The 24,876-nt window shown below is 51.9% G+C and overlaps 1 protein-coding gene and 1 long non-coding RNA gene across 7 annotated transcripts in view; both read left to right on the top strand.

Moving 5' to 3' along the window:
* Nucleotides 1-24,876, top strand: part of TNRC18 (trinucleotide repeat containing 18) — a 101,315-nt gene that overhangs the window by 64,688 nt on the left and 11,751 nt on the right. The window contains exons 8-18 of one of the 6 annotated variants that reach the window (XM_019512986.1): nt 270-693; nt 1,244-2,191; nt 2,908-3,080; nt 4,333-4,469; nt 4,810-4,938; nt 6,903-7,077; nt 8,045-8,411; nt 11,274-11,552; nt 19,596-19,835; nt 23,190-23,632; nt 24,355-24,519. In XM_019512986.1, coding sequence (XP_019368531.1) covers nt 270-693; nt 1,244-2,191; nt 2,908-3,080; nt 4,333-4,469; nt 4,810-4,938; nt 6,903-7,077; nt 8,045-8,411; nt 11,274-11,552; nt 19,596-19,835; nt 23,190-23,632; nt 24,355-24,519 — 3,480 coding nt within the window. Of the gene's footprint in view, nt 1-269; nt 694-1,243; nt 2,192-2,904; nt 3,081-4,332; nt 4,470-4,809; nt 4,939-6,902; nt 7,078-8,044; nt 8,412-11,273; nt 11,553-19,595; nt 19,836-23,189; nt 23,633-24,354; nt 24,520-24,876 lie in introns of all 6 variants that reach the window. The other 5 variants (XM_019512988.1, XM_019512987.1, XM_019512985.1 and 2 more) reach the window with 5 other exon arrangements.
* Nucleotides 8,418-10,273, top strand: LOC109294558. The gene is made up of 2 exons (XR_002096564.1): nt 8,418-8,744; nt 9,414-10,273. It is a non-coding gene; the product is annotated as an uncharacterized LOC109294558 (long non-coding RNA).

Here is a 24,876-nt window from a genome sequence, read left to right as displayed (position 1 = left end):
GGATCTCTTCCTGTATAGCTGCCCCCTACATTGTCACTTTGGGTCAGTTGACTCAGCTGCTCAGCAAGAGCTTTGAGATGGGGCATTGTGTTGTGCGTGGGAGCCCTGGCTCCAATACCTTGCATTAGCCCTTCTCCAGTGCTGATAATGGCTAGTTGTGGTGTCTTCTTTGACCTCCCTACTAGCTTAATGTTGTGGCTCCTTCTTGCTTTCAGGCCTGGTATCCCAAGCAACATCACCCCAAGGTTTTTTCTCTGCTTTTGCAACAGGAGAGGTTAAAAGCCAATGAGCATCGAGCGGACATGGAAGAGAAGATTAGCAAACGTAGCCTGGACAATGCCAAGTCAGGCCTGTCCTCCTCCACATCGGGGCTGCTGCACCGGAAGCCACCCGTCCTGTCTCCGAGCACCTCCACGTCCTACAGCAAGGCTGTGAGTCCACCCCCCCTGTCTCCCAGAGCCTCGCCTGTGTCTGTGCTCAAAGCTGAGGTGATCCAAAAGATGGAGGCGCCACCTACACAGCCAGCCTACTCCTATCCCGCCACCCCCAGCTCCCATCCTTCTAGCCCGCCCCCTGCCTCTCCACCCCCTGCCCCTACCATCCCTCCAAAAGAAGAGACACCTGAGAATGTGGAGAAGAAAGACTTGGAACTGAGGAAAGAGGCCACCAGTCCATTCCAGGCCTTGTTCCCAGGTAAGAGAGCCCTGCTTTGGCAGAGTCCCCGTGTGTTTGTGCCTGGCTCCCTTTCTCTCCTCAACTCTTTCCTGCTTCAGACCCTTCCCAGGAGAAGATTGCCTAGGTCCTTTTCAGTGAAGGCTAATGCACACGGAGCAGGAAGTTCTTGGGAGATGGGGTGCAAGGATTGACCTGTGGTGTGGCACTGTAGAGATACCAGGAGTCTTGGTCCTGGTTCTCGTCTGACTTTGGGAGGGGTTGGTTCCTCCAGGTGAAGATTAGCATTTAGGGGAGAAGAGCAGGGCAAAGAATGGAGGCTGGATTCTCTTCTCCTCCAGGACTAGCTGGCTGCTGGTTCCTGTGGTCTTTACAGCCTTGATGGAGGACATCAGCTTGAGCAGAGTGGGAATACCAGAAGTGCAGCCATTGAGCAGAGCAAAGGGGTCAGAGAGGGTGGAAGGTAGAAGGGAAGCTGTCCCTGGAACTGAGTAGGAGAGAACCAGGCTTGGGTGACAGGGCTCATGGGCACCCAGCCTCTCTCCATCCTGTTCCTTTTGGTTTCTTGCAGAGATCCCACCAGGGTATCCATTCCAGTCCCTTCCCGCCTCCTTCGGACGCCATTATCCTTACCTCCTCCAGCCCACGGCAGCTGCTGATGCGGATGGCCTGGCTCCTGACGTCCCCCTGCCTGCGGAGGGCTCTGAGCACATGGAGCTTTCTCCAGAGGTCAAGCCCATACACCTGTCCCCGTCCAAAATGCTGGAGCCCATTCAGGCCACAGTGGAAGAAGAGGCCTTGGAAGAGAGGGTGAAGTCGGAAGTGGAGATGGATGAAAGCCAGGAAAGGATCTGCGAGCAGGACATGGAAGCTCTGAACATGGCCACTTCCACTGCCGTCCCCGTGCAGAACATGGACAGCTGCAGTCTCCTGTTGCGCCAAGGGGAAGCCTTGAGCGCTATGGAGCAGGAGCAAGAGGCTCTCCAGAGCTGTCAGCAAGCCTACCAGGTTGTGGCCTGCCCTGCAGAAGCAGAGGCCCAGGCTGAGGCAGGCAGCGGGCCAGAGACCTGCTCAGTGCATATGGAGTATGAGAGCTCACTGATGCACGCAGAGAGCGAGCAGCCAGAGATGGACGTGAAGCCCGAAGGGGAGGAGCCTTCCTTGGCCATGGACCTGCAAGGCAGTCACTTACCTCAAGGACGGGAGTTTTCCAGCTTGCCTTCAGCTGAGGGGGAGCAGGGCCCAGAGATTCCCCCGTACGCGGATGAGGCCATGTCCTGCCAAATCCCAGCTCTGGACATCAAGCCTGATGACCCACTGGCAGGCATGAATGCTTTAGTAGCTGCTACAGAGATGCCTCAGGCTTGCTCCTTGCTGACCACCAGCGTCATAACCCACTCCCAAGTGACCACAGAGGCATCCCCCGACCCGTCGCTGGAGCACTCCTTCCTGCAGGGGATCACCCTGCTGAGTGAAATCGCAGAGATGGAACTGGAGAAGAGGAAACAAGAAATGCAAAGTGAGTTGTGGGGTTGAAGGCGCCATATCTGATCCCGGGGCGGGGAGGGGCTGGCATATTTGCACCTGTCCATGCAGCTTGGAGTGTCTCTATGGGCCCCACACTCACATAATCCCCTTGTCTCCAAGCATTTGAGTCGGCGTGTGTTGCACATCTGTCTAGCAGCCCCACCATGCTCCCACTGTAACCTGCTTTTATTGCTGATTCTCCAGACTGACTTGGCATCAGGGTCCTGCCACAGGAGGTAGAGATACAAGTGGTGTTTGGGCTGCTTTTTGCTTTCCAAGCCCATCCCTGTGTCTAGACAGTTTATAGATGAACATAACACGGTACTAAATGGCACGACCCCTCTTGCTGTTATGCTCACCAAGTTCTGCCGGGCTTAACATCCTTTGGGCAAAGACTGGTCCTGTAGGCAGCCAGGGTTTGGCATAGGAGGCCCAGATGCTCTAACCGACTCTCTCAGCAATAACATCCTGGCTAATCCTGAAAGGGTCTTGGCTACCAGGTGCAGGCGAAACAGTGTCCTGTCAGTTGGAAAGCTGCTGGGGATCTCTTGAGTGGGTCGTTACACACTAGGCCTCAGATACAGGTGGCACCGAGGTTGATTCGGACACCCCATGGCAGAGGACAGATCTTTGATGCTCATCAGAGATCAGCCAACTCTTGTCCTGATGGCAGGTGAAATCCTAAAGGTTTCTTTCATTCCTAAGCAGATCCAGAGAACTGCCCCATCCGCCCCACCCTGGAGAGTTTGCTGGCGGCCAGCACCCACATGCTGATGGAGGTGCTTTCCACCCCGTTCATGGACAGTCTGAAAACCATCCGGCTGCCTCGAGAGCTGAACCCCAACAAGAAGTACAGCTGGATGCAGAAGAAGGATGAACCTGTAAGTAGCTCTTTGATGCTGTTGAGCTTGAAGCCATGGGATACCTGAAAGTTCCTCTCAATGCTGCTGTTCGTCCATACAGCAGTTTGCTTCCCGACTACTTTCCCTGCCAACCTGCAATTTTCCCCTCTCTCCTTTCTCCCAGCCCTGCAGTTGTAGCTGAGCAGAAGTCAATGGGGCATGATGTGATTTCCTTCCTTGTTTGTGCTTAAGCATCATTGATCTCAGTGGGAAGGGGCACAGTGTTGGGAATGGTGTTTGCCATACAAAGACAGGAGGGGAAGCTCATACGTTGTTTCTTTGGCTGCGGGGGTACACAAAAGATAGTGCCAGCATTCTTTTCCTTCTCGGGGAGATAGCTTTGCAAATTCTTTAGGCATTTACTAGGCAGTAACTGCTGAATGGTTGGTAACGTGTTGGGGTGAGCTTAAATCCAGTTGACGGGAGGAAGAATTAATTGGTTTATTCAACTTCTTGGCTTTTCCTCTTATGGATCCAAGACTCTTTTTGCACTCTCACACCATGCCTACAATGTAGAGTCATGCAGAGATAGCTGAACTACCTCTGAACAAGCCTGCTTAGGTACTAGAAGCAGGATACCTGCACTAGAAGGGTACTGGGGTGAAGCGCCATATGCTTGCTTGGCCAGTTAGTTTGGGTGAAGTGTGGTAATGCAGCTAGCTTGCTTTCAGTGCCCAAGCCAGTTCAGGTATGTCTGCCCAGCCCTGTGTCCTAGGAAAACAGGAGCCTTCCCATGGCAAGTTTAAGCTTCTGGTCTGCTTCCTCATTGGACCCAGCACCCGTCCAGACAAGGAGGACAGAGACATGACTGTGCTGCTCTGTACTGAGGTTGGAGGGGGTCCTGGCTCAGCACGGTGGCCCTGGCTTCCAGGGCTGAGCTGCCTGCCTCTGCAGAGGTGTAACATCTCCTTCTAGTTAGGGGAGCAGGCAAGCAGGGCTTACATTATGGTCTCCCACATTGCAGCTGAGCATGCCACTGCAGGGCAGCCTGCTCGGGCATTCAAACGCCCTGTCTCCAAGGTAGGTAGGCAACACCATGTAAATAGGAGTTTTCTGCCAGTTGTGATGTGGGAGGGCAGCTCTTCTGCTCGCTGCATTCGTGGGACTCTGTGGCCCTTGCTGAGCAGCGGGATGGGGAGCAGCAACAGGCCTGTTCTAACCACGGGGCTGGCTGCAGCCTTCCTGCATCCCCTTATACCGTCTCTGCTTGCCTTGCCTCCCCCCTTCCCAGATGTTCTCCATCAAGTCCGCCATCGAGAACATGGATGCCATGGAGCTGGACTACAGGATGCGGCTGGCTGAGGTGCAGCGGCGGTACAAGGAAAAGCAGAGGGAGCTGGTGAAATTGCAACGGCGCAGGGACTCTGAGTAAGTTGGGCAGGTCGCTGTCCCCGCTGGGTACCTCCACGGCATCCAGGTCTAGGAGAACACTCTTCCCTTGCTCCTTCCCCACCCCTTTTACAGCGTCTCTGCCCACGCTTTGCACACGCGCTCCTAGGCTGTTAAAACGGCAACCGGATGACTGGTGAAGGCAGCAGGGTGACCCCTCATAAGAGACCCTTGGCTTTCGCAGCTCAGCGTAGCGGTTCAGTGGCAGGCGAAGGCTCCGGGCCGTGCGACCGGCCTCGGTTTGTTTGTGTTCTTGCTCTTGTTTTTGCTGTGTGTCTTGTCGCTCTGGTTAACAGTGAAGCGTGTGGTTCTTTTAAAGGGAAAAGCATGACGAGAAAAGTAGAAGCTTGGTGCGAAGAGGCCCAGGAAGGCCCAGGAAGAGGAAGCATGGATCGAGCGGTCTGTCGCCCCTTAAGGAGAGAGGGAAGAGTGACAGCAAGAGCGGAAAGTAAGGCTGGAACGCGGGGAAGATGGGAATGGCAGGGTCTCCGCACCGTGTCCTATCAGGGACGGCGTCCCTCAGGCAGCGGGGTCCCGGTGCGGTGCGTCGTCGTCTCAGCAGAGCATGTCCGTGGCAGCAGGGCTTTACCGTGTGGTGGTGTGGTGGCCACTCATTGCGTCCTTGCGAGCAGGAGTGCCATTGTGGGGTCGCCTCGCCTCGCCATCGTGTGCCTGTTGCCTCTGGAGGAGAGACATGGGGCTGGCTGGCGCGTGGCCCGGGCAGGTGGACAGCAGGGCAGGCCGATGGCATCGCGAGCCAGGGATTTCGTGTCTTCGTGTGCGTTCCATGCCGGGACGGTGGCTAGCACCAGGGGCTCTTCTGGGCACTGAGTGTCCGTGTCCATGCTAACGATTTCAGTCCTAATGAATTCCCAAATGTGAAAGAGGTTTCTGTGCTGCGGCCTTTCTGCCACGTTGCCCTCCCATCGTCCTCTTCTTGGTGGGAAATAGGCTTGTTGCCTGCTCTCTCCCCTTCTTCCCTGGTGGGTGTCTGGACCCCTTTCTGTTGCTGTGCTGGCTCTGGACAAGTCTGAGAGCTTCATTTGGGTTGCTGGAGCACTTCTGTAGTTCTGTGAGCTGCCTCTTCTTTATGGGCTGGGTCTCACTTGGAGGGTCAAGATAGGAACAGGAGTCAGAGGCCCGATTCCCATTGATTTTTCACCTGCCGTGGTGCCTCTGGAAATCAGGCCCCTCCATAGTTTTGTAACTTGCTTCTTTTTTTTGGTGGTTTGAAAGGCTTGGGATGTCGACAAGTGTCTGGACTCTCTTGCATGTGCGTCTCTGGTGGAAGCAGGCATCGCGGGCATTCGTGGAAGCCTTGCTCTGAAAGCTGAGCCATACGTAGATCTGCCTTCTGATGGCCGGAGGCTGGAAAGCGGCGTTGGTTTGGCTTTGGGTTGTGGGGGAGAAGTCAGGAGGGCAGAGAGAGAGAGGCTGCTGTGTCCCGTTTTGGGGAGGCGAGGAGGCTGTGTTGTCTTGGTGGCTTCACAGATGTGGCAGCTGTGGAGTTGGCCTGGCGGATGTAGTGCGAAGGAGATGGCTGTGGTTTGCTTCCGTCGCAAGGTGGCCGTCAGCAGCGATGGGAATGGGAGATCGCACAGCGTGTGCGAGGGAGTTGAATGGAGACTTGGCAGGAGCTCTTTAGCATTGGCTCACCACTCCGTCCATCAGCCGATTGCTGGAGGCAGCTGGGGAGCGGTGACACCCGTCCTTGTCCTATCTGCTCTCCTCCCTCTCCTTCCCCCCCAATCCCATAGAGGGTGCAGGGAATCCGGTCGCAAGTTTTGCTGGTGGAGGGCCAGATCTGTAGCATTCATGGACAGCGTAGGCCTGGCTAATCCCTTCCCCGACCCTGTTTGCCAGGTCCTTTCAACTCTGCTCTGCTCTCAGCTCCCTGATAAAACACCACTCCTGCCATGCACACAAGGATCTCCACCAGCCCGTGGCTAGCTCAGTACCTACTGTATCCTGTGGAATGAGTCTCCTTGTATCGGTAGAAAACCCAGGGAAAGACCTGAAGGGTCATCACATCCGTTCTTCCCTTCCTGCTCCTTAGCACAGCAAATGGCTCTCTGCGGCCCTTTCCTAGCCCAAACACGGGTGCTCCCACCGCTTGCCTTCAGCGGCCACTTCGCAGGCCTGCAGATCTCTGCCGAGAAGCACCCTGCTTCACACCGACCATCTAGAGCAGGCATCAGGCACTAATTGGCACGTCTGCTAAATGGGCCAAATCCTCACAGCTCTCAGGTGATGTAGGTTCTTTGGAATCGATGGATTTTCCCCAGCTGGGGTATAGTCCCAGGTGCCAGGTTTGAGGGCCTGTTGCTGGGGAAGTGACCTCTGCAGAGGTTGGTAGATGCTTGCAGGGAGGAAAGGCCAGCCTTGATGACCAGTCCTGTGTTTGGCTTGCAGACTGAGCAAGTCCTTACTGCTGTCCGAGGACTCCGAGACTGGCGAGGGGATGAAGAAGAGGCACAAAGGGGCCCTCCCTGAGGAGGACGAGGACGCCGAGAGCGGCGGTGGGAAGGTGAAAGGGAGGAACCAGAGTTGGGAGGAGCACGAGGCAGTGTCCAGCTTTTCCAATGAGGTCAGTACTGTCACGGTGCTCATGGGACTGCATGCCAAAGGCAGAGGCAGCGTGGTCCAGAGGGTAGAGCAGGGCTTCCTCTGAGCCTTGCAGATGCTGTTCTAAAGCAAGTAATACATAAAGATGCGCCATAGGCAAGAGGCCCTAGCAAATGCCTTACTGTATGGAGGGAGCAGCGTGGGGGGCACCAGAGCTCCCAGCTGGATGCAAAGCAGGTTTGGTGTTGCTGCCTGCACTGGTATTGAGCCGAAGGGCTGGTCAATTGACCCTCATGCTCTTTTAAAACACTGGGGTGTTTTTTGTGGTAGCAACACGATACTGCAGTCCAGACAGTACAACTGGTCCCCTTTCCTGTTACAGCAGCATGTCAACTCTCATGAGATAAATGAGTCTTGCAATATTTGGGGCATTTTTTTAAGGCCTCAGTTTTTTGGACTCGAAGAAATTATGGAGCATCTTGCTATACTGATTTTTTTTAAACGTGGTTTCTGGTCTATACAGTTGTCAAGAAGAGCTTGTAGGTATAATCTGAGTGTGCTCTAAAGGGTCACCATTCAGAAGGGGCCCAACATGTGTTGTTAAAAAAAAAAGGCATGATGTTTTTGATTTTTTTTGGGGGGGGGGGGGGGGGGGGGGGCAAGAAATGCTTAGCAGCGCCTGAGTCTTGGAGGCTCAGTGTGGGTGAGCTTGTACTAGGTACCACAGGGCAGAGCTTCCTCTGCTGCCCTATGTGTATCCTTCTGGAAATGCCATCTGGATGCCAGTCCTGGGAAAACTGTTGTCTCCTGCCCTCTCGCAGGATACATCCACAGTGGGGTTAAGTTTTTCCTTTCTAGGCCCTGTTTGTTTGAGCGTACCGTGAACCGCAGTCAGGTTCATCAGGAGAGTCAGCCTATAAAGTCTCTGGGGTCCGTCTCGAAACGGAGCTGTATTCAAACGTGTCCATTTCCCCTTCCTTCCTCGACAGCTAAAGATCAAGAAGAAGAAGATGGCGTCAGATCAGGAGCAGCTGGCGAACAAGCTGGACAAAGCCCTGTCACTCACCAAACAGGACAAGCTCAAATCCCCCTTCAAGTTTGCAGACAGCTCTGGGGGGAAACAGAAGACCAGCGGAGGCAGTGTCAGCAGGTACCTGTCGCCCCACGAGCCCCTGTTGAGCAAGGAGGAGAAGAAGAGCATGGCTAAGAGCCTCAGCTTGTCGCTGAAAACCTCCAAAGAAGGTAAAAATAAAATGGCTGCCAAAATGAAGAAGATGGAGGTGGGGTTAAAAGTCAAAAGTCAGCTGAAAGTTTCGCATTCATCAGCAATATCTGAAGCTAGCAGCTACTCCTATAGTAAGTAACTGCTCACTTATTCCTCTTTTACAGTGAATTTATGTTGTGTGGGGGTTTTTTGTTTTGTTTTTTTATGAGGACTTAGTCTCCGAGGGCCATTGGAAATGGATCTAATTTTGCTTTCAAGCCAAAAGGTGCTCTCCTCCCTTTGCCTGTCGATTTGAATTGGTGGAGTCTAGGCTTGGGTCCGTGCACAAAGCCTTGGGTGCTTCAGTCCTTAGCATCGGGAGCTGCTGAACAGTAACATAAAAGTCTTTATTAAAAACCTCCGTCGGGACACGAATGTGCATAACAAATGCAAGTCCCCGCACACTAGACTTACCCTGGGTTGAGGTGAAAGGCATTAGTTGGTTATTTTTACAGTGTAACAAGGAACCATTCAGCAGATCTCTTCACCCTAGTACAATGTATTTTGGAGGGCAGGTGAGTGCCAATTTGGCATCTCTTCAGTAGCTGGCCCACAAACCAGGGCCCAGGACAGGTGAATTAACTTGGCAGAGAATTAAGATATTCAGGAGGAGACGCTAGCAATTATCCAGTCAGATAGAGGCGGTACGTGCAATTTCCCGTTTACACGGTGAAGCGAAGGGGATGCATCTTGGCTGTCAAGGATGCCCAAACCACCCACCGATTTATTTTCTCTTCCATGCATTTCTGATCCCAGAATGACCTTCCTGCGTGGGGTCCATTGAGCACCCAGCAGTGACGAGGGGCTGGGGGCGCTGGGCGGACGGGGTCACGGCTGGGAGGGTTGTTGGCTTTTGACGTAGCAGTTTCAAGCCTGAGAATTGCCTCCCGTGGACTCGTTCATCGGTGTTCCCGGGGAGCAGTTGCCTCCATTTCCACTTTTGCATTAAGCTTTCCATCGGAGGTGGGGTCGGTTGGGACTAGGAGGTAGTTTGTGGCCTCCGTCTCCTGCTGCGAGGAAGAGGATGGTTCTTCAAGGACCTGTGCAGTGAGATGGCTCCATATCTCTGTGCTCCAAGCTTACCCTGGGTTGAGGTGAAAGGCATTAGTTGGTTATTTTTACACTGTAACAAGGGACCATTCAGCAGATCTCTTCACCCTAGTACAACATATTTCAGAGGGCGGGCAAGTGCCAATTGGCATCTCTTCAGTAGCTGGCCCACAAACCAGGGCCCAAGACAGGTGAATTAACTTGGCAGAGGAAAAATGGTGAGGGCACCAGATCCTTTCCCCATCCTGCTTCAACCCCAGGGCTATTTTTTGGGGTCTTAAAAAATGCAGACCTCCAAGACCCCTTCTTATCCTCCCACCAGTGCCTGTCTCCAGATGTGGTTGGAGAGCAAGTGCCGATCCTAACAAGCTGGAACAGTTTCCCCCCTTCCCCCGGTCATGTTCATAACACTTTGGAATTAATGATGCATTCAGGAGTAACAACATAACATTCAAATCCGCTTTTATTGGATCCATTGGGTACCATATAGTCTTAGCGCCGCTCATCGGGTACTGGATGAAAATATTGGCTGATTCTCAGTATTGGGTACCCAAGGGAAATGTCAGCTTTATGAAAAGTAGACTGTATTGTGGCTGGATTACTGTATTTTCTTGCATACAACATGCCTGGTAATATAATATGCACTTTGTTTTTGAAAGTCAGAATTAATTAAAAATAACCAACCAACCCTTTTGTTCTAGTAAGTAACTGAGTAGCAGCGGTTAGGGAGCAGAGCCAGCTTCATGTTGTGCTCTTGTGAATCCTGCGCAGATTTGATTTTACTTTCACTTTTGCCCGCAATCGGCAGAAAGTGTTTACCGTATTTATTGTATATAATGCATATACTGCAATTTCCAGCAGCTGGTTTTTTTGGGGGGGAGGGGAAGGGGCATGTTATATGTACGAAAATATGACATCACAGGCTAAGGAAGAACCTCCAGACTCTGGCTCGCTCCTTTTGTCCCAGGTAGCCTCAGTCTCGTTGCGTGGCACTGTTTGAATGATGGCTGATCGCTCGATACAGTTAGTAAACATGATCTTTAGCCCATCCCAGCTATTTCCTGGCTCACCGTGTTGACATTTCATCATGTGGGTGAATTCATGTGCAAATTGAGGGCCAGTTCTGGCATTCATCATATCCCTAGTTAAGGCTTACTACAGCAGGGTTGGCGTCCCATCTGGCTCTTGGCATTGCCAACTTTATAATGAGCGGGAATTATTATTATTATTTTTTAAATCCAACTTGTTTTTCCTGAGCACCATGCTGCGATACGTTGGTGGGGAATTCCAGTCTGGGGAAGGAGTGGCCGTGCTTCTCTCGCGGTGTTTTTGTTTTTTGCTAAGGGATTGCACTGAAGAGCCTCGTTGCAGCATCGGAGGGTTTTTTCCAGCTCCCAACCTGGTGCACTCAGGCACGGGCACTTGTCAGGCCTGAACCCTTTTAGACGGAGGAGTAGTCGTAGAGCTGTGTTTGCCCAGCGCCCCCTGAGTCTGCTGTAAAGGGATCTTTGCAATTCGAATGGAGTCTAATCTTCATGCAGGAGTAATGAGTTTTGCATTCTTAGATCAAATCCAGAATTTCTTCCAGTTCAAACTAAGCAAAGATTTAGGCGGCTTTCCCTGGACAGAGACTGTCGGTCTGGGGTTCGGGCGTCAGGCCTCATGGTTTTGGTTGCCTTCCTCCCTACCAAACCCGAAAGCTACGGCGATGTACGGCTAGGAGAGGCAGATAAGGATTGCGAAGCGCCCTCCGAGCTGCGTAGGGGCAGCTCGTCCAACTTGCAATGCAAGCGTTCTCGCAGCCTTTTGTCTCCGTTGCAATGTCGCCCTTTTTAGACCGTTAAAAGACAAACCCGCGGCCAAGTGCATTGATTTAACGCTATTAACAACTACTTTGACTGCAGATACGGACTCGGAGGAAGATGACGAATCCCTGAAGGACGAGTGGCCTTCTCAGTCTCCCTCCAGCTCCAAAATGAGACCCCCAAATCTCTACAGCGTAGTGGCCAAAAAAAGCAGCAAGCCAGCCGGGGGCCTCAAGCCAGCCAAGAGGGGCATGGCTGCCACTAGGACTCTCAAATCTAAACCGGCCGCAAGCAGGAAGCAGCAGTTTTGCTTGCTGCTGCGGGAGGCCGAGGCTGGATCTTCGTTCAGTGACTCTTCGGAGGACTCGTTCGATCAAGGTTACTAGATTATAACAAACACAAAACAAAACACACACAAAAAAAAGAAAAGTCTCTTCCGTGTTTGTGGAACGTGTGCGTGTGCGCGAGCGTGTGTGCGTGTGCGAGTGAGAGATGGCGGCACTGAGGTCTGCCATCTTTGATGGTCCAAGGAAGGGCGGCCGTCTTTGTTCCTGGCAGCGTAGCCTGCTTTATCGCTATAATCTTTTTTTGTACTTGTATCATTTTGATATTATTATCGGCTGGCTCTTTTGGAGCTTTAATATCAATTGGATTTTAGTCTCCACTTCTCCCCTCCTTTCCTCTTCCCCATCTTCCCTTCAGTCCCCCCTCACTCTCTTCCTTGCTGCCACCACCACCATGATATGATTTTTATTTTTATTTTATTTTATTTTTTGATTTTGATTTTTTGGCATGGGCCTTGTAGAGGTTTGGAAGGAGCTTGCTTTCTTTTATTTTTTTTTTCCTAATGGGATACTGTTGTGTGGGTGTGTGATTTGATGTTTGTACTGCAATTTGGTATACCAAGCTTTATTAAACATATCGAGTTCATTTTTAACTAAACCTGTGTACCTTGTCTCTCTTGCTGTGTCTCTTATTAGGCAATTAGGTTGCTGCTTCACTTCATCCTGCTCTGCCTCCCCTTTTCCCTTCCCCATTCCTGATGTATAGAGCTAGAATTAACATAGTCTCAGGCGCTCTCTATTATTCAAATATCCCTGATAGCAATTGGCTTTTGCTATATTTTTCTAAGACAAAAAATGGATGTTGCCCCCTCTTCCACCCTTTTACTTTTGTTTCTATTTTGCAGCGATTGGTATTTCAATTTTTTTTTCCTGTTTCCTTTGGAATAGACTCTTTTGAGGCAGACATGTAAGACAGAAATAATAGTAACAATAAGCTGGATAGATACTCACATTTCTGTTCCAAAAGCGTGGCGTTACAATACTGTATTTTTGCAATCCCACGATTTTTAAAAATATTGCGGATGCGTTTAAAACGCACACGGCACTCACTCGAGCCTTTTTGGATTATGCATTTTTCAGATCTCGTAATTAACCCACAGATGTTCAGGGACGTAGAAATCGCCACGTTGAATTGGGCCCCACCATTCAAACCCTAACCCCAACCCCAAATTTCTCCCTTTGGCTTTTTGTTCATCTGTCATTAATACTTCGCTGGGAAAAGAGATCGTTCGAGACTTTTCCTCAAGAGACACAAGGCAGTTTCTGGTTTAGAGCGTGCTTATTAAATAAGAATCATGGGGGAAAAGTCAATTTAATGAGCTCTGGAGTTTCCAACTCAACTCCCAAACGAAGGTAGCTTGCGTGGGCTGAATGTTAAGGAAGGGGGGAGGAAGCGTAGTGTCCCCTGTTATCAGCAAGGTAACAGGTTAACCGAGCACCTCCTATTTGAACGTAGCACAGCAGAGTCCCCGTAGGGATTTACACCCTGCTTCAGAGAGCTGCCCATTCAAGGTGGGTTTGGCTTTTTTTTGGTGTTGCTTTTTTTCTTTTCTTTTTTCCTTTTTGCTCTGCCCCTCTCTGACCCTGCTTCTCTTCCCCTTCCCCGCCCCCCCCGCCAAAACGAGTGACCCATTTTTAACAATCCCAGTCCAGCCCCCCAAAGCGACAAACCGCTGCTTTTTCGCATGGATCTGAAGCGGCCGTGCCGATGCATTCATGCAAGAGGAAACCTCTGAGGGAGAAGCAAAATGTCTCGGGGAAGTGACATTTCCTCAGAGGACCTGCAGTGCCGCAGCGGTGGTGGGCTGCTGTAAGGGTGGTGGGCTCTGCCTTTTCCATGAAGAATCTGGTTCAGCCACCTCCATCCCAGCTGGCGCCCCTTCCCTTTTCCCCACCCCCTCTTTCCCTTCATTCCCTTTTTTTTCCCTTTTGCTGCCATTGGAAATTTTGAGGATATCAATCCTTTTGCCAAGCCCTTGAGGTTTTTGTACCCAGCTCTCTTCCAGATAAGCAGATAGGTAGCTTGTCCAGAGACTTCAGACCATTGCCTGGCTTGATGCGTGTCTCAAGCCACCTCTCTGCTTAGGATCCCCGTTCCCATGGGGTAGAGTCTGGGGTGGCGGGGGGGAAGCGGATGGGAAATCTGGAACGAATGGGGCAATGCATTGTAAATCACGCTGCGGGGTGATTGAGCGGCGGGGGGGCGCAAAACGCTGGGGAAGGTGAAGTTTGCGGGGGGAGGCGGGAGGGGTCACGGGTGATCTTTTCTGAAAATGGCTCTTTTTCTATGACGCTTTTCTGTAAGGGATATTTGGGTAATAGGGTTTTCTAATGGCTTTCCCTGATACTAAACCGATTAATAACCTCAGCTTTTCTAGAAGTGCTCGCTTTCTCCTTGCAGCTGCTTGACCAACCCCTCCACCCCTGACCCCTATCCATGACGCTTTGAATGTCTGTATCGGTCTCTTGCATTTGCTCTCTGCACTAAAGAAGCAAAGTGATTGGCTGGGAGTAGGGCAGACACTGCTCAGCGAGGGGTCTCTAACCATGAACCTGAACCTTGAACATTGTTATGTAGGTAGGCAAAATACCTTTTCTTTATGTCATCTGTAAACCTGAGACGTTTCGATGTTAACCCCATGACTTGATAACACACGTAGACTTTTTGCATTTTCCGGCTGGCTTGGAATTGGAAGAGGATCAATGTCCGCTTGGATTTCGCTGTCCTGCAAGGAAGGTCGGCTCGAGCGTGTGTGCGTGCTGAGGGCTCCAGAAAGACCTTGCGGATCTGTAATTCCTTCGCGGGGAAATCTCCTCCCAAGCAAAAGGCAGGCCCGAGTTGACGGGGTCGACCCGCTGCGGGAAGCTTATGCGGCTTCTTGCAATGGAGCGACCTTGCCTTGCCGGGACCCAGGATCCACCGATGTCCACGAGAATCGCTGGCTGGATGATGACTTTTGTTTGGGAAAGGGACCTCGCTCTAGGAAGGCGGCTACAGAAAAGCCCCTGGGTTTTGGTTTTGCTCTGAGTTTTTCCTGGAGGTCAGCAAAGGGGTGGGGGGGTAATTTGCTTCCCGGGAGAGTAAGCGTAGCATCACCGTTTGATGAAGCGTGCCATATCTCATCAGGTAAAGTGCATGAGAAGAGCCTTTGGGTGGTAAAAGCCATGCAAGCGCGTAGGAAGCCATCAAGATGGTCACTCTTGGCCAACATTTCTTCCCTCTGTCTCGATGCGACTTTCCTCTGAAAACGGACCTCTCTCCTCTCCTCTCCTCTCCTCTCCTTCCCATCACTGGGGAGACAGCCCATCCAAGCACAGACCGGGGGGTTTTAATCGCCTCTCCCGGCACTTGATCCGAAGGAACCGTTATGCGTGTATTTTGGTCCTCGATGCAAAGCATTTCTGGAGCCCGCAGCACAACACATGGAGGGAACAGAAACCCTTAAAAGAACGTGAGTTGATGTGTTTGACAAACCCGGTGCAATGTTTCGAGGGAAAATTGAAGCATCACTAATATTCCAAATTGGACAGATCACTCCAAACGGAGGTGAAGGACCCGGTAGCTGTCTAACGTCTGCCTGTACTTAGCCTGCTTTGTATGCTGTAGGCCTGCTTGGCATTTGGAGAAAACCATGCTATTTTTTGACAATGTGAAATGAATCTTTTGAAGTGTGTGTTTTTTATCCCCTTGCCTCCCTCACCCGTCCTCTTCATGCTCCTTCAAACTCACCTTGCTTCCCATCCGTCTTTGAACATCCGAATTACTTAACCCGCTCCTGTCCATCATTAACAACCCGTTCACTCACTGCTCTTCTAACGACCACGAAGCCCCGCGCCAGCTTGGCCATCTCGAAAGACGAAGGGAAAGTTTGAACCTTGCTCCCATTTTTTTTTTGGGTGCTGAATTGGATGCACAGGTTAACGTTTTGTCTGTAAAGTATTTGGTGCCTTTGGTTTATTTGCCGCCGATGGCATTTAAACATCCCTTTCTTTGCGTGTGTCTGTGATGGATACCTCCGTGTGCGTGTTTGTGTGTGTGTGTATGTACGTACACAGACACACAATCTTTGGAAATGCTGCGGTTACTACAGCTGGGGTTTTTTGTGTTATGTACACTTCTTTTCTTTCCTTGGCAAAGCATTGGCAGCTTCATAATGTTTGGGGAGGGTGGGGAATGAATATTGTTTTATAAAAATGTTGTGTTTCCCACCTCGGACCAGAGTTTCTGTTAAGGTTTCCAAGTCACTGTGTCTACATGGTGTCTCCTGTTACGTTTAGTGGGGAAACTTAGAGTTCAGCACAGGGTGTGCTACAGGGGTTATTGTGTGAGCCGTGGCGATGGGGTTTCTAGGGCCGAGCAGAGCGGGGCATTTTCGTCTGCAGCTTGACTTGGGATCTTCGTTCTGAAGGCTGTGAGTTAAGGGAGCTGCCCAAAATATTTTATTTTTTGACTTGTCCCATGGAAATGCTAAAGGGGAAGGGGGTGCGGAGGCTGCGAGGGGTGGAGGGATACCTAGCAAAGGGAGATGTCCCATAGGAATGGCAGGAGGAAGTCATGTTTGCATTTAAAAAAGTATTTTTTCCTGTTCTGGAAATTGTGCCTGACGTGGATGAGACTGGTGTTTTCAAGAAGTGCTTTGGGTACGGATTGGCAATAGGCTTTCCCTAGTATAACAGTATGTTGGAGGGAGAGGTGAAGAACTGCCAGATGGGTTACTACGTGGATATTTGCCATAGTGTGAGCGACAGCTGGTTTCAGCACAGTTTTTCCATCATTTTACCTTGGTGTGTTTAAAGTGCTAGAGTTGCGCGGCCTATCTTACAGATTAGCAAATGCCAAATGCGTTTTTGGGATGGTGGAAGAGGAGTTTAAACCTTAAATTGTCGGGGGAGGCCCCTTAGTTCATCGGAGCCGCCTGTGTCCGTGCTGGCGGAGAGCACGTGCCTCCTGGCCTCTTTCTGTTGTACGGATCTGCTCGATCCCAGCGAGTCTGGCTAGCGATGGAGCCCGCTTGGCTCTTATTAGACGGGGTGCAGTCGGTTGGCTTTGTGTCTGGAGTCTGGCAGTGTAGCTGCAGCGATGGTTGACGGGCCAGAGATGGAAGAGAGGAAACGCGTGAGCTGCGGCAGCCTGACCTAAAGAGACGGGGGGCTGTTCCTGGCTTCCTTGTTCCCTGCGGTCTAGGCATGGATGGGGGTCTGGGCCGCGTCTCCCTTGTGGCAGGTGTTTTGCTCCATTTTGCCCCGGTCCCATCATTTAGGTGCATTAGATCTGAAACTCTGGCAAGGACGGAGCTCGTGGCTCTGTCACAACCGCGTGGAAGTAACCACGGAGCCGGGATGGGTGCCGCAGGGATCCCTGAATATCCCCCGCGGGAGCAAGCTCCGGTCAGACGGAGCACTTTCCCGGTGGGGATGCGAGGGCTTGCCTTTCCTTCCCCTCGCCCCAAGCTCATGGCTCCGTAGGTTTAAGGAGGTGAGCGGTCACGGCTTTTTTGTCATCCGTTTCTGACCGTGGATTAACGAATGCATTGTGAATTTTAAAGCCAAGTCATAAGCCTTGAGGGAAATGGGATATCTTTTTCCCTCCCAGGAGTTGTGCGTAGAAGGAGCAGGGCAGGGAAGGAAAGGTGGGCTATAAAAGCCAGGCAATGACAAAAAGGCAGTCTTCTTGATTTAGGGGACATCAGATGGATCGGGGGACATGGTATTAAAGCCGTTTTAATCGAAATTTCCCCGCAACGTGGGTTGAAAGTGCAAGGCTGTAGGTGATGCAATTCCATGTAGCCCCCAGAGCCAAGACCCACCGCGGCCAGCACTGATGGGCCATTGCACACTGGCCAGCACGGGGAGGGGGAAGAAGGACCTCTCGTGATGGGTCTTTGGCTCTTCATTAGCTCATTGCCTTCCTAGTAGTTTCCTCCAGGACTTCATCGGACCAAGACTGGCATTTAACCTGGCAAGGCGCTATTAGAAGTCAAGCTGACCACAGCTGAGTAGAAAGAGCTGGCATTGCTGGAAAGCGTGAGGATTTATGACTCTAGTGTGATTGAAGTCCCAATCCTACAAGTCAGCAAGCATGTTGGCTGCTTTTTAGGTGGTTGTATTGTGTCTTGGTGAATAGGGAGGCAGATCACGATACATTTGAGTGTGATAGTTGAACTATAAAGGCGCGTATGCCCCTTTTTGCTGGTTTTTGGTGGAGGAGCAAAGCCCAGAATAGTTCTTGTATTCCCCTCCTCCCCAAAATCTTTGGGGGTTTTTTTCCCCCTTTAATATGTTCTTTACATCAGAAATGTCAGGGCTGGATTTCCCTGTTTTTTGGAGGATTGTGAAGCTAGTGAATGATGATCTTGCAAGAAAGAAGGCTGGACAAGTGAACAGGGGAAGGGATTTTTACTCAGTGCAGTGCGCTAATTCTTTGTTTTCTCAATGCCATTTTTGACTCAAACTCCCGAGAAATACTTTGGGGGGAAAAAAAGCGCTCTTTGTGCAAAGTTCAATACGCCCGCCCCTTTGACTGCTGCCTGAACGAACTCCAGTCAAAACAGGGAAGGCAAGAAGTCATCTGATATTCCTGCTATTTCTAAGTTTAAAAACGAGCCCAATAAGGAAAAAAAAATACCTTTTTTAAAAAAAAAAAGAGTGAGTGAAAGCGCACTGAGACCATTTTTAAAAAATGCATCCTAGAGGGCACGAACGGAAAGAAAAATATTTTCCTGCTTGCTTCATTTTAAAAGGGGATTACGATTTAATTTATCATTTGGCAGGCTTTCAGAAGGCAGAAAGAGTAGCCCACGGGGAACTTGAAAGCTAGACATCGGCAATGCAAACAATATTCTTAGGTCTGGTGGAAACCAGGCCGCCGTATAGATCCCAAGTCATTTCTCCTGAATCGAGGCTGTGAATTATGCTTGCCAGCCCTGTTTCTCTTTTCTAAGCAAGAAAGATTCCCTTTCGATTCCTCTCGAATGGGTATAGCCAGGCGACACTCGGTAAACTGCTTCCCCTCGAGTTGCTCTCTAGGTTGACCGGCACATTGTGGTTTCAGGGAGAGAGAGGGGGGCCTGTTCCTGCGAGCAAAATCTTCCCCCTAACCTCCAACACGCGCGCATGCACGATAAAGGGCCAAAGCAGCCTGCTCTCATTTGTTGCAAGCTAGGCAGTCTGCTTTGCCTGATCAAGGAGACTTCTTGCCTGCATCCAGCCGACCCCATAGGACCAAGCTAGGAATTTTTGGCCTGAGAAGAGAAAAGCAACTGCGGAAAGTTTTTACACGGTGTCTTAGATGCACCACTCACCCGAGTCCAAAGCAACCTGCTGAAAGCATCTGCTTTAGTAACTGCCATTCTCTTCCCTCTCTCTCTCCCTACATCCGCGATTTATATTTCCTTAAACATTCAAATCTCATCGCTCTTAATTTCCCTACTTCCATCTTGCCACCTGTCCCTTTTTTCTCTTTGTGTCTTTTTTTACCCTCCTTGCCATGCTCTTTGCAATTCCCCTTCTGTAGAAAAGAACTGTGTACCAATTACAAAGCTATTCCCATGCAGTCACAAAGTAATGGATTTCATCATGAGGGGGGGACATCCCTGCACTTATAAACCCGGTGTTTTCAAGGGAGATAAATACTCCATTGCTATTGAAAATGGGTGGGAATGGTGTCTCACTTCCTTGGGCTCCTTTGAAAATCTCAGCCTAAATTTTTCCTTTTCTCTTTCCCATCCCTTACAAGTCTTTTAACAGTATCATTATTATTATTTTAATTTTACTGTACGGTATTGGATATTATGCCCATCTCTTTGAACAAAGGTGATAGGAGGTGAGGAATGATGTCCCTGGATGCTATATGACTTTAAAAATAGTCTTGTGTCTGTGGCTTAAGCTTTCTTGCTCTGTTTGTTGGGTAGCTTTGTAACAGTAAGTGTTGTGGTGGGGCCGGAGCAGGCGTATGGTGATAAAACCCATGCCGCTCTGTTTGCTAGAAAGATGCCCCACGCGTACCTTGATGCACTGGGGTATGGACAGGTGCCCCCTGATGAGATATGTAATGGGTTTCCTGTCTTCTGCGCGCTAGATTCTAGTTCGGAGGAGGAGGAAGAGGAGGATGAAGAGGAAGAGGAGGAAGCGGAGGACTATGGGCTGGACAGCAACAACAGGCTTTCATCCCCAGCCCTGGACGAGAGTGGCTTGGGACTGCTAGCAAGGTTTGCTGCCAGCGCGATGCCGAGCCCCATTGTTCCCCCTCCACTTTCCATTGTCCAGCTGGAGGCCAAGCAGAAGGCAAAGAAGAAGGAAGAACGGCAGAGCCTGATGGGTGAGTCCTGGGATCTGGGGTAGAGGATGGTGAAGACTGCCTGGGACTAACAGGAGGACACGTTGTCCAGGGCTTTTTAGCCACCTCCCCCCTCATAGTCAAAGAAATATTGGCATAAGGTCTTGGTCAGTTCTGGCAGCTTCTGGAGAGGGAGTATAGACAGACCCTTCACTCCCTGCTCCTCCAGTTTAGGCCTGACTCTGAAATGCCAGGTTGAGGCATCCATATGGAGAGCATCGTGCCTAGGGGGGCTTGTAACAGGGCAGTCTCGAGGTGGCCTCCAGCCTTTGAGTGGTGGCTGCTGGGGCACGCTCGGGAGTCGGCCTCGAGTAGCTGGCGGAGCAAGTCTTCCCCCTCTGCAGATTTCCCCTGGCTTCCCTGTATGGAAAGGGCTTCCCAGGGAGAGGCAGCTTCGTGCTCAGGAGTGGGGAGCATCCATCAGGCCCAAAGGGGGTGTGAGATTGTCCTCCCTGCCATTATCAAGCTATTAGGAAGCGGTGCTAAATTCTGATCAGGAATTTGCATCTCTGTAGGGGAGGGCAAGGCAGGGGGAAGGGCAGCACTGGCAGCCGTGATGCAAAAGGAGGTGATGATGGCAGGAGGCTCTTTTGGAGGCAACAAAGGTGCCTGATCCAAAGCCCATTGTAGACACTGGGAAACTCCCGTTGAGTCCAGTAGCTTTGGATCCACCCCAAGGGAGCCAGGCTGTGGTCTGGCTGTGGGACTGTTAGTGCCTGCTGCCACATTGAGCTGTAAGCATGCTGCGCTGCTAGCTGCTCAGCTCCCGGCGCTACGGTAGGACGCCTCTTGGGAGCCTATGGCAGGAGCAGGCTTGCCAGACCCCAGCGTGGGGGAGAGCAGGAAAGAGAAGAGGGAACGAGGAGCAGTGCCCAGCCCCCGCTGCACTCTACTGCTGGTGCTTTCTCCTTGTTCCCATAGAGGCTCCTAGAGCAGCCAGCAAGAGAGCCAGTTGGGGTGCATCCTGCCAGGCAGAGTGCCCTCCTCTTCTGTCCTTCCAACCCTCTGCTCTGCTAGAGGAGCACTGGTTACCAGGAGAGCCTATTTCCTAGTGCTTGCCAAGTGCTTTCAATCTGCAGTGAGCTTGCACTAAGGGTGCCCACGTAGGGAGCTGGGGCAGAGCAGCCAGGTTGCTTCCTGCGTGCTCACCTCCCTGCGGCCGGGGGGCGTGCGACTGATCCAGAGCCATCATCCGATTAGAGTGGAGTTGGCCCTGCCTAGCCGTGCTGAGGTCGCTGTGCATCCGTCCCTCCCTGTTGGTCTATCTCAGCCTCTCTCCCATCTTCCACAAATAGCTGCAGTTTTGCTTTTTGGCTCCCCACACACCTTCCTGCAAAAGGACCCCAGGGTGACATCTTTTTCAGGCAGGCAGATCCATAAAGGTTCCATTTATAAACCCTTTATTAATATTTATTAAATGATAATGGAATTTATAGCACGCTTCAGAATGGGAAGTGATGCCTTCCCAGGGAGCCCCGCTTATGTTAACACCATTTCCATGCTATATTAGGCTTTCGTTGGCTTGTTCCAACGGCCTCCGTTATGAATTTATCACGATTGCTTCTCATAACCATTAAAACCCCAAGCATCTAAAAATGGTCCAATGCCTGTTAATAAAAATGGGAGAGTTAATATCGTTATGATGAAGGGAGCCGTCCTGTCGAACGTTGCTTGCCTGTGTCTTGTGCTTGTCTGGAGTGTGTTGCTGGGGAAGAGGGCAGGAAATGTTGGATGGGGAGTCCTGCAAGTTGGATTGAGCTGGAGAAGAAAGGAGGGGGGGATGTGTGGGTGCGTGCATGTGTGTAGAAGACAGAGAGATTGAGAGAAGCGCATAGTCTGATCCTACTTCCAGGTCTTGGAACAATCCCTTTCACCTACTTGGATGCTGTAAAGCCAGGGTTATGCATTTTAAGGTCTCCCTCCTGCAGACCAAGGTTGCCACGTGGGATCTGGCTGGTATTAAGCCCAGAGAAGGCAGTGGTAAGCAGGTGTGGCAGGGTCTGGCTTGTTTTAGGCACCGAGGCCAGGCAGGAATGCCCCTTGCCAGTTCTCTCCAGGTCTGAAACCTCAGGGCTCTTTTCATCATCCCCTGATCCCATCTCCTACACATGTAGCTCCAGGGCGTAGGTTATACACATGCAGACAGGATCCGATCACCTGTGTAAGAGGCAGATGAGTGGGAAGCAGAGAGCTCTGTGACTGCAGCTCTTGGGTGGGATCGTCAGCTGGGAAGAACCGCAGGAATCTGGGGGCTCGTTTCCAGGTAGCCTTGAAGTGCCCTTTCATGGGGGATGGGGAGGAAGGCTGGTTCTCAGTAGCCAGGGCTCTAGTTTGGGGCTGAGGAAACCGCTATTGAAATTCTCTGCTCTGCCTCAGCCTTTCCATGCCAGTTTGCTTAGTCTCTATGTGCCTCAGTTTCCCCTCTGCATGATGGTACTTGCGCCATTGCCCTACCTCCCTGGGTGGTTGTGAGGATACTTGGACACTGCAGTGCCAGGGGCTGTATACGGATCCTAGATAGAGGCTGTCTCAGATGTGGGGTGTGGTACGGGAGGGGATTTCCACTCGCCACATAAAAGAGATCATTTTCCTCTCTCAACTCCATACCCGCACCAGTGGAAAGGTCCTCCTGCTTCCTTTCACCAATCAGGAAACCTGGCCAGGAACCTTGGTTGATTCAATTAATAAAACCTGTCATCCTAATGAAGCATGGGCAGGTGCGGGTGGTGTAAGGAGCCCTAGGCATTAGGGAAGGGCAACCAGGCTGCAAGGGGCTTGGGTCTTATTCCAGCCACACAGCCCTTCCAGACCGAGCTCTCTAGCTTCATAGCATGGGTTTCCCTGGAGGGCCTGGCTGAGACTGCAGGGATGAGGGGAGTGGGAAGTCTCCCCTGCAGAGGTGAGATGGGGAAGGGGGAAGACCTGGGATCTCTCTCTCGGGAGGAATAAAGGGAGGGAGGAGCCATCACGTCCGTCTTCCAGGGGGAATTTGCTCTGCTTTGTGGGAGCGGGAGCAGAGCAGCAAAGGTCCAGAAGGAAGAGCTCAGCCTGGCTCTGGACGGCGGCTGTCATTGGGTACTTGGCCGTTGGGGCTGGGGAGTCCAAGACAGCTGGATGTGATGCTAGTAGCCACGTTGCAGGGTTGTATGCTTTAGGCTGCACAGACTGGCATGGCTTCACCACCCCAGCCCATGACTTCTGTGTCATGGGACAGCTCTTTGCACCGAGGTGCTTTTGGGTGGATTTTGTATCTCGGGGCTGTGATCTGCATGTTCCTTCTGACCTCCCAGCACTGATGCAGTGCCTGGGCTCACTGCTCAATCCCCTTGTGCTTAGGGACGGAGTTTGAATACACCGACTCGGAGAGCGAGATTAAGATCCGGAAGAAGTCTCCCTCGGGGCTGCTGCGTGGCAAGAAGGGGCTGATGGACCAGGGCAGTGCCGCACCCAGCCAGACAGCCAGCATCTTGGACCCCAGCCCTGGGAGCAGCGACAAGGTCAAGGTCGGGGTGGAGAAGGGGCGGAAGCTGAAGAAGTTCAAGTCACCCAAGGACCTGAGCTTCGAGTTCGGGCTGGAGGTGAGTGATGATGACCTGTGGAACCGGCGCCGGAGCGAGCGCATCTTCCTCCATGATGCCAGCACCTCGTCCTCAGTGCTGACGCCGGCCCCTCCAGCCAGCTCCACCCCTGTCTCCAAGCCTGCCCGCTGTGGGAAGGGGGCACCTTTGAGTCCCAAGAAGGACGGGAACAAAGGGAAGGAAAGGAAAGACCTGAACAAGGTAGGTGCGGTGCTGGGGCTGGGCCAAAAGCAGGCAGTGGGGGAGAGGGAGGGTGGGCTGCGTTTCACTGCCCTTCACATCCAGGGCCTTGGAAGGGGGGTGGCCACCTCAGCAGCCCCTCGCTGTCTCAGTCTGCTCACCGCAGGCAGCCCCTGTCTTTATCCTCAGCCTCCCACCTGAAGGTGGGTCTGGGCTTATTGCTCTTGCCTGACTCTCCACATTCATTGTTGTGAAGGGTCTGGGTGAAATCCTGCCCCCAGGGGCATCAGTGAGGAAACTTTGGGCTTCTGGTGGGACAGGATTGACCCCAAACTTTCTTCTTCCCCTTTATAAATATGGCAGTCCCATCCCCAGCTGCTCCCCAGCCAGCTTGCGGAAGCATCTGGCTCCTTTTGGCCTAGTCTCTGGTTACTGGGGAGATTGGATTATGGAAGAGTTTTGACAAGTTGTCACGGCTCCAGGCCAGGCCGCCTCCTTTGCTGTCCCAGAGGCAGACTCCATCAGCAGGAGGTGCTGGCGGGGATAATTAAAGCCCTCCCTGGAGCGTATCCTCGAACGTCAGTGCAACGGTCCAGCAGGCTCCTGCCCAAGTGCCGGTGTCCTGGTCTGAATACGAGCCACTTTGCTACCCTTTCCCCTCTTTCCCTCTCGCCTGTGATGGCTGCTGAGCTTCACTGGCCAGATCTGTTTGCGAGGGGGGCTGCTCTTGTGTTTGCCTTTAGCAGAGGAAGAAGGGTAAAGACGGCCCGTGCTGCTCCTCCTCCTCTTCCATGTCTCCCCCTGGCATCCCCAGCTCCCCTTCCGACGTCCGGGTCAGCCTGGCCACCTCCCTGAGCTCCAACAAGAAGAGTAAAGCCAAGGTGAAAGCAAAGGAGGTGAAGAAAGAGGTGAGGGCTGAGGCCAGGCTGGAGCAAAGCTGAAGGGTCTCTGCTCCTTTCTCGCCCCACGGCACCATGAGAGGAGAGCACCCCCCGTCCACACACACGCCTCCCTTTTGGGAGCTGGGATGTCCTCAGTGCTGCAGTGACTCTTCTTGCTCATGGGTTAGGCCGACTTTGGGTCCACACAGGCGAGGCCCTAGATTTATTTTTGGTTCTGGTTGAGAAGCGTGAAGACTCAAGTGAGCGTAGCACGTCCTGAGCTGGGTGCTGTGCCCAGGCGGGTGAAGGGCCGTCTGGGGACTGAGGAGTCCGGGGCTGAATGGACTTGCAGGCTGACTTCCCCATGGGCCTGGAGGAGAGGGA

This window comes from Gavialis gangeticus, unplaced genomic scaffold (genome assembly GCF_001723915.1).
Source record: "Gavialis gangeticus isolate Ggan-Ray unplaced genomic scaffold, GavGan_comp1, whole genome shotgun sequence".
In the NCBI taxonomy this organism is placed as follows: domain Eukaryota; kingdom Metazoa; phylum Chordata; order Crocodylia; family Gavialidae; genus Gavialis; species Gavialis gangeticus.
This window is presented reverse-complemented; position numbering and strand designations above follow the sequence as displayed.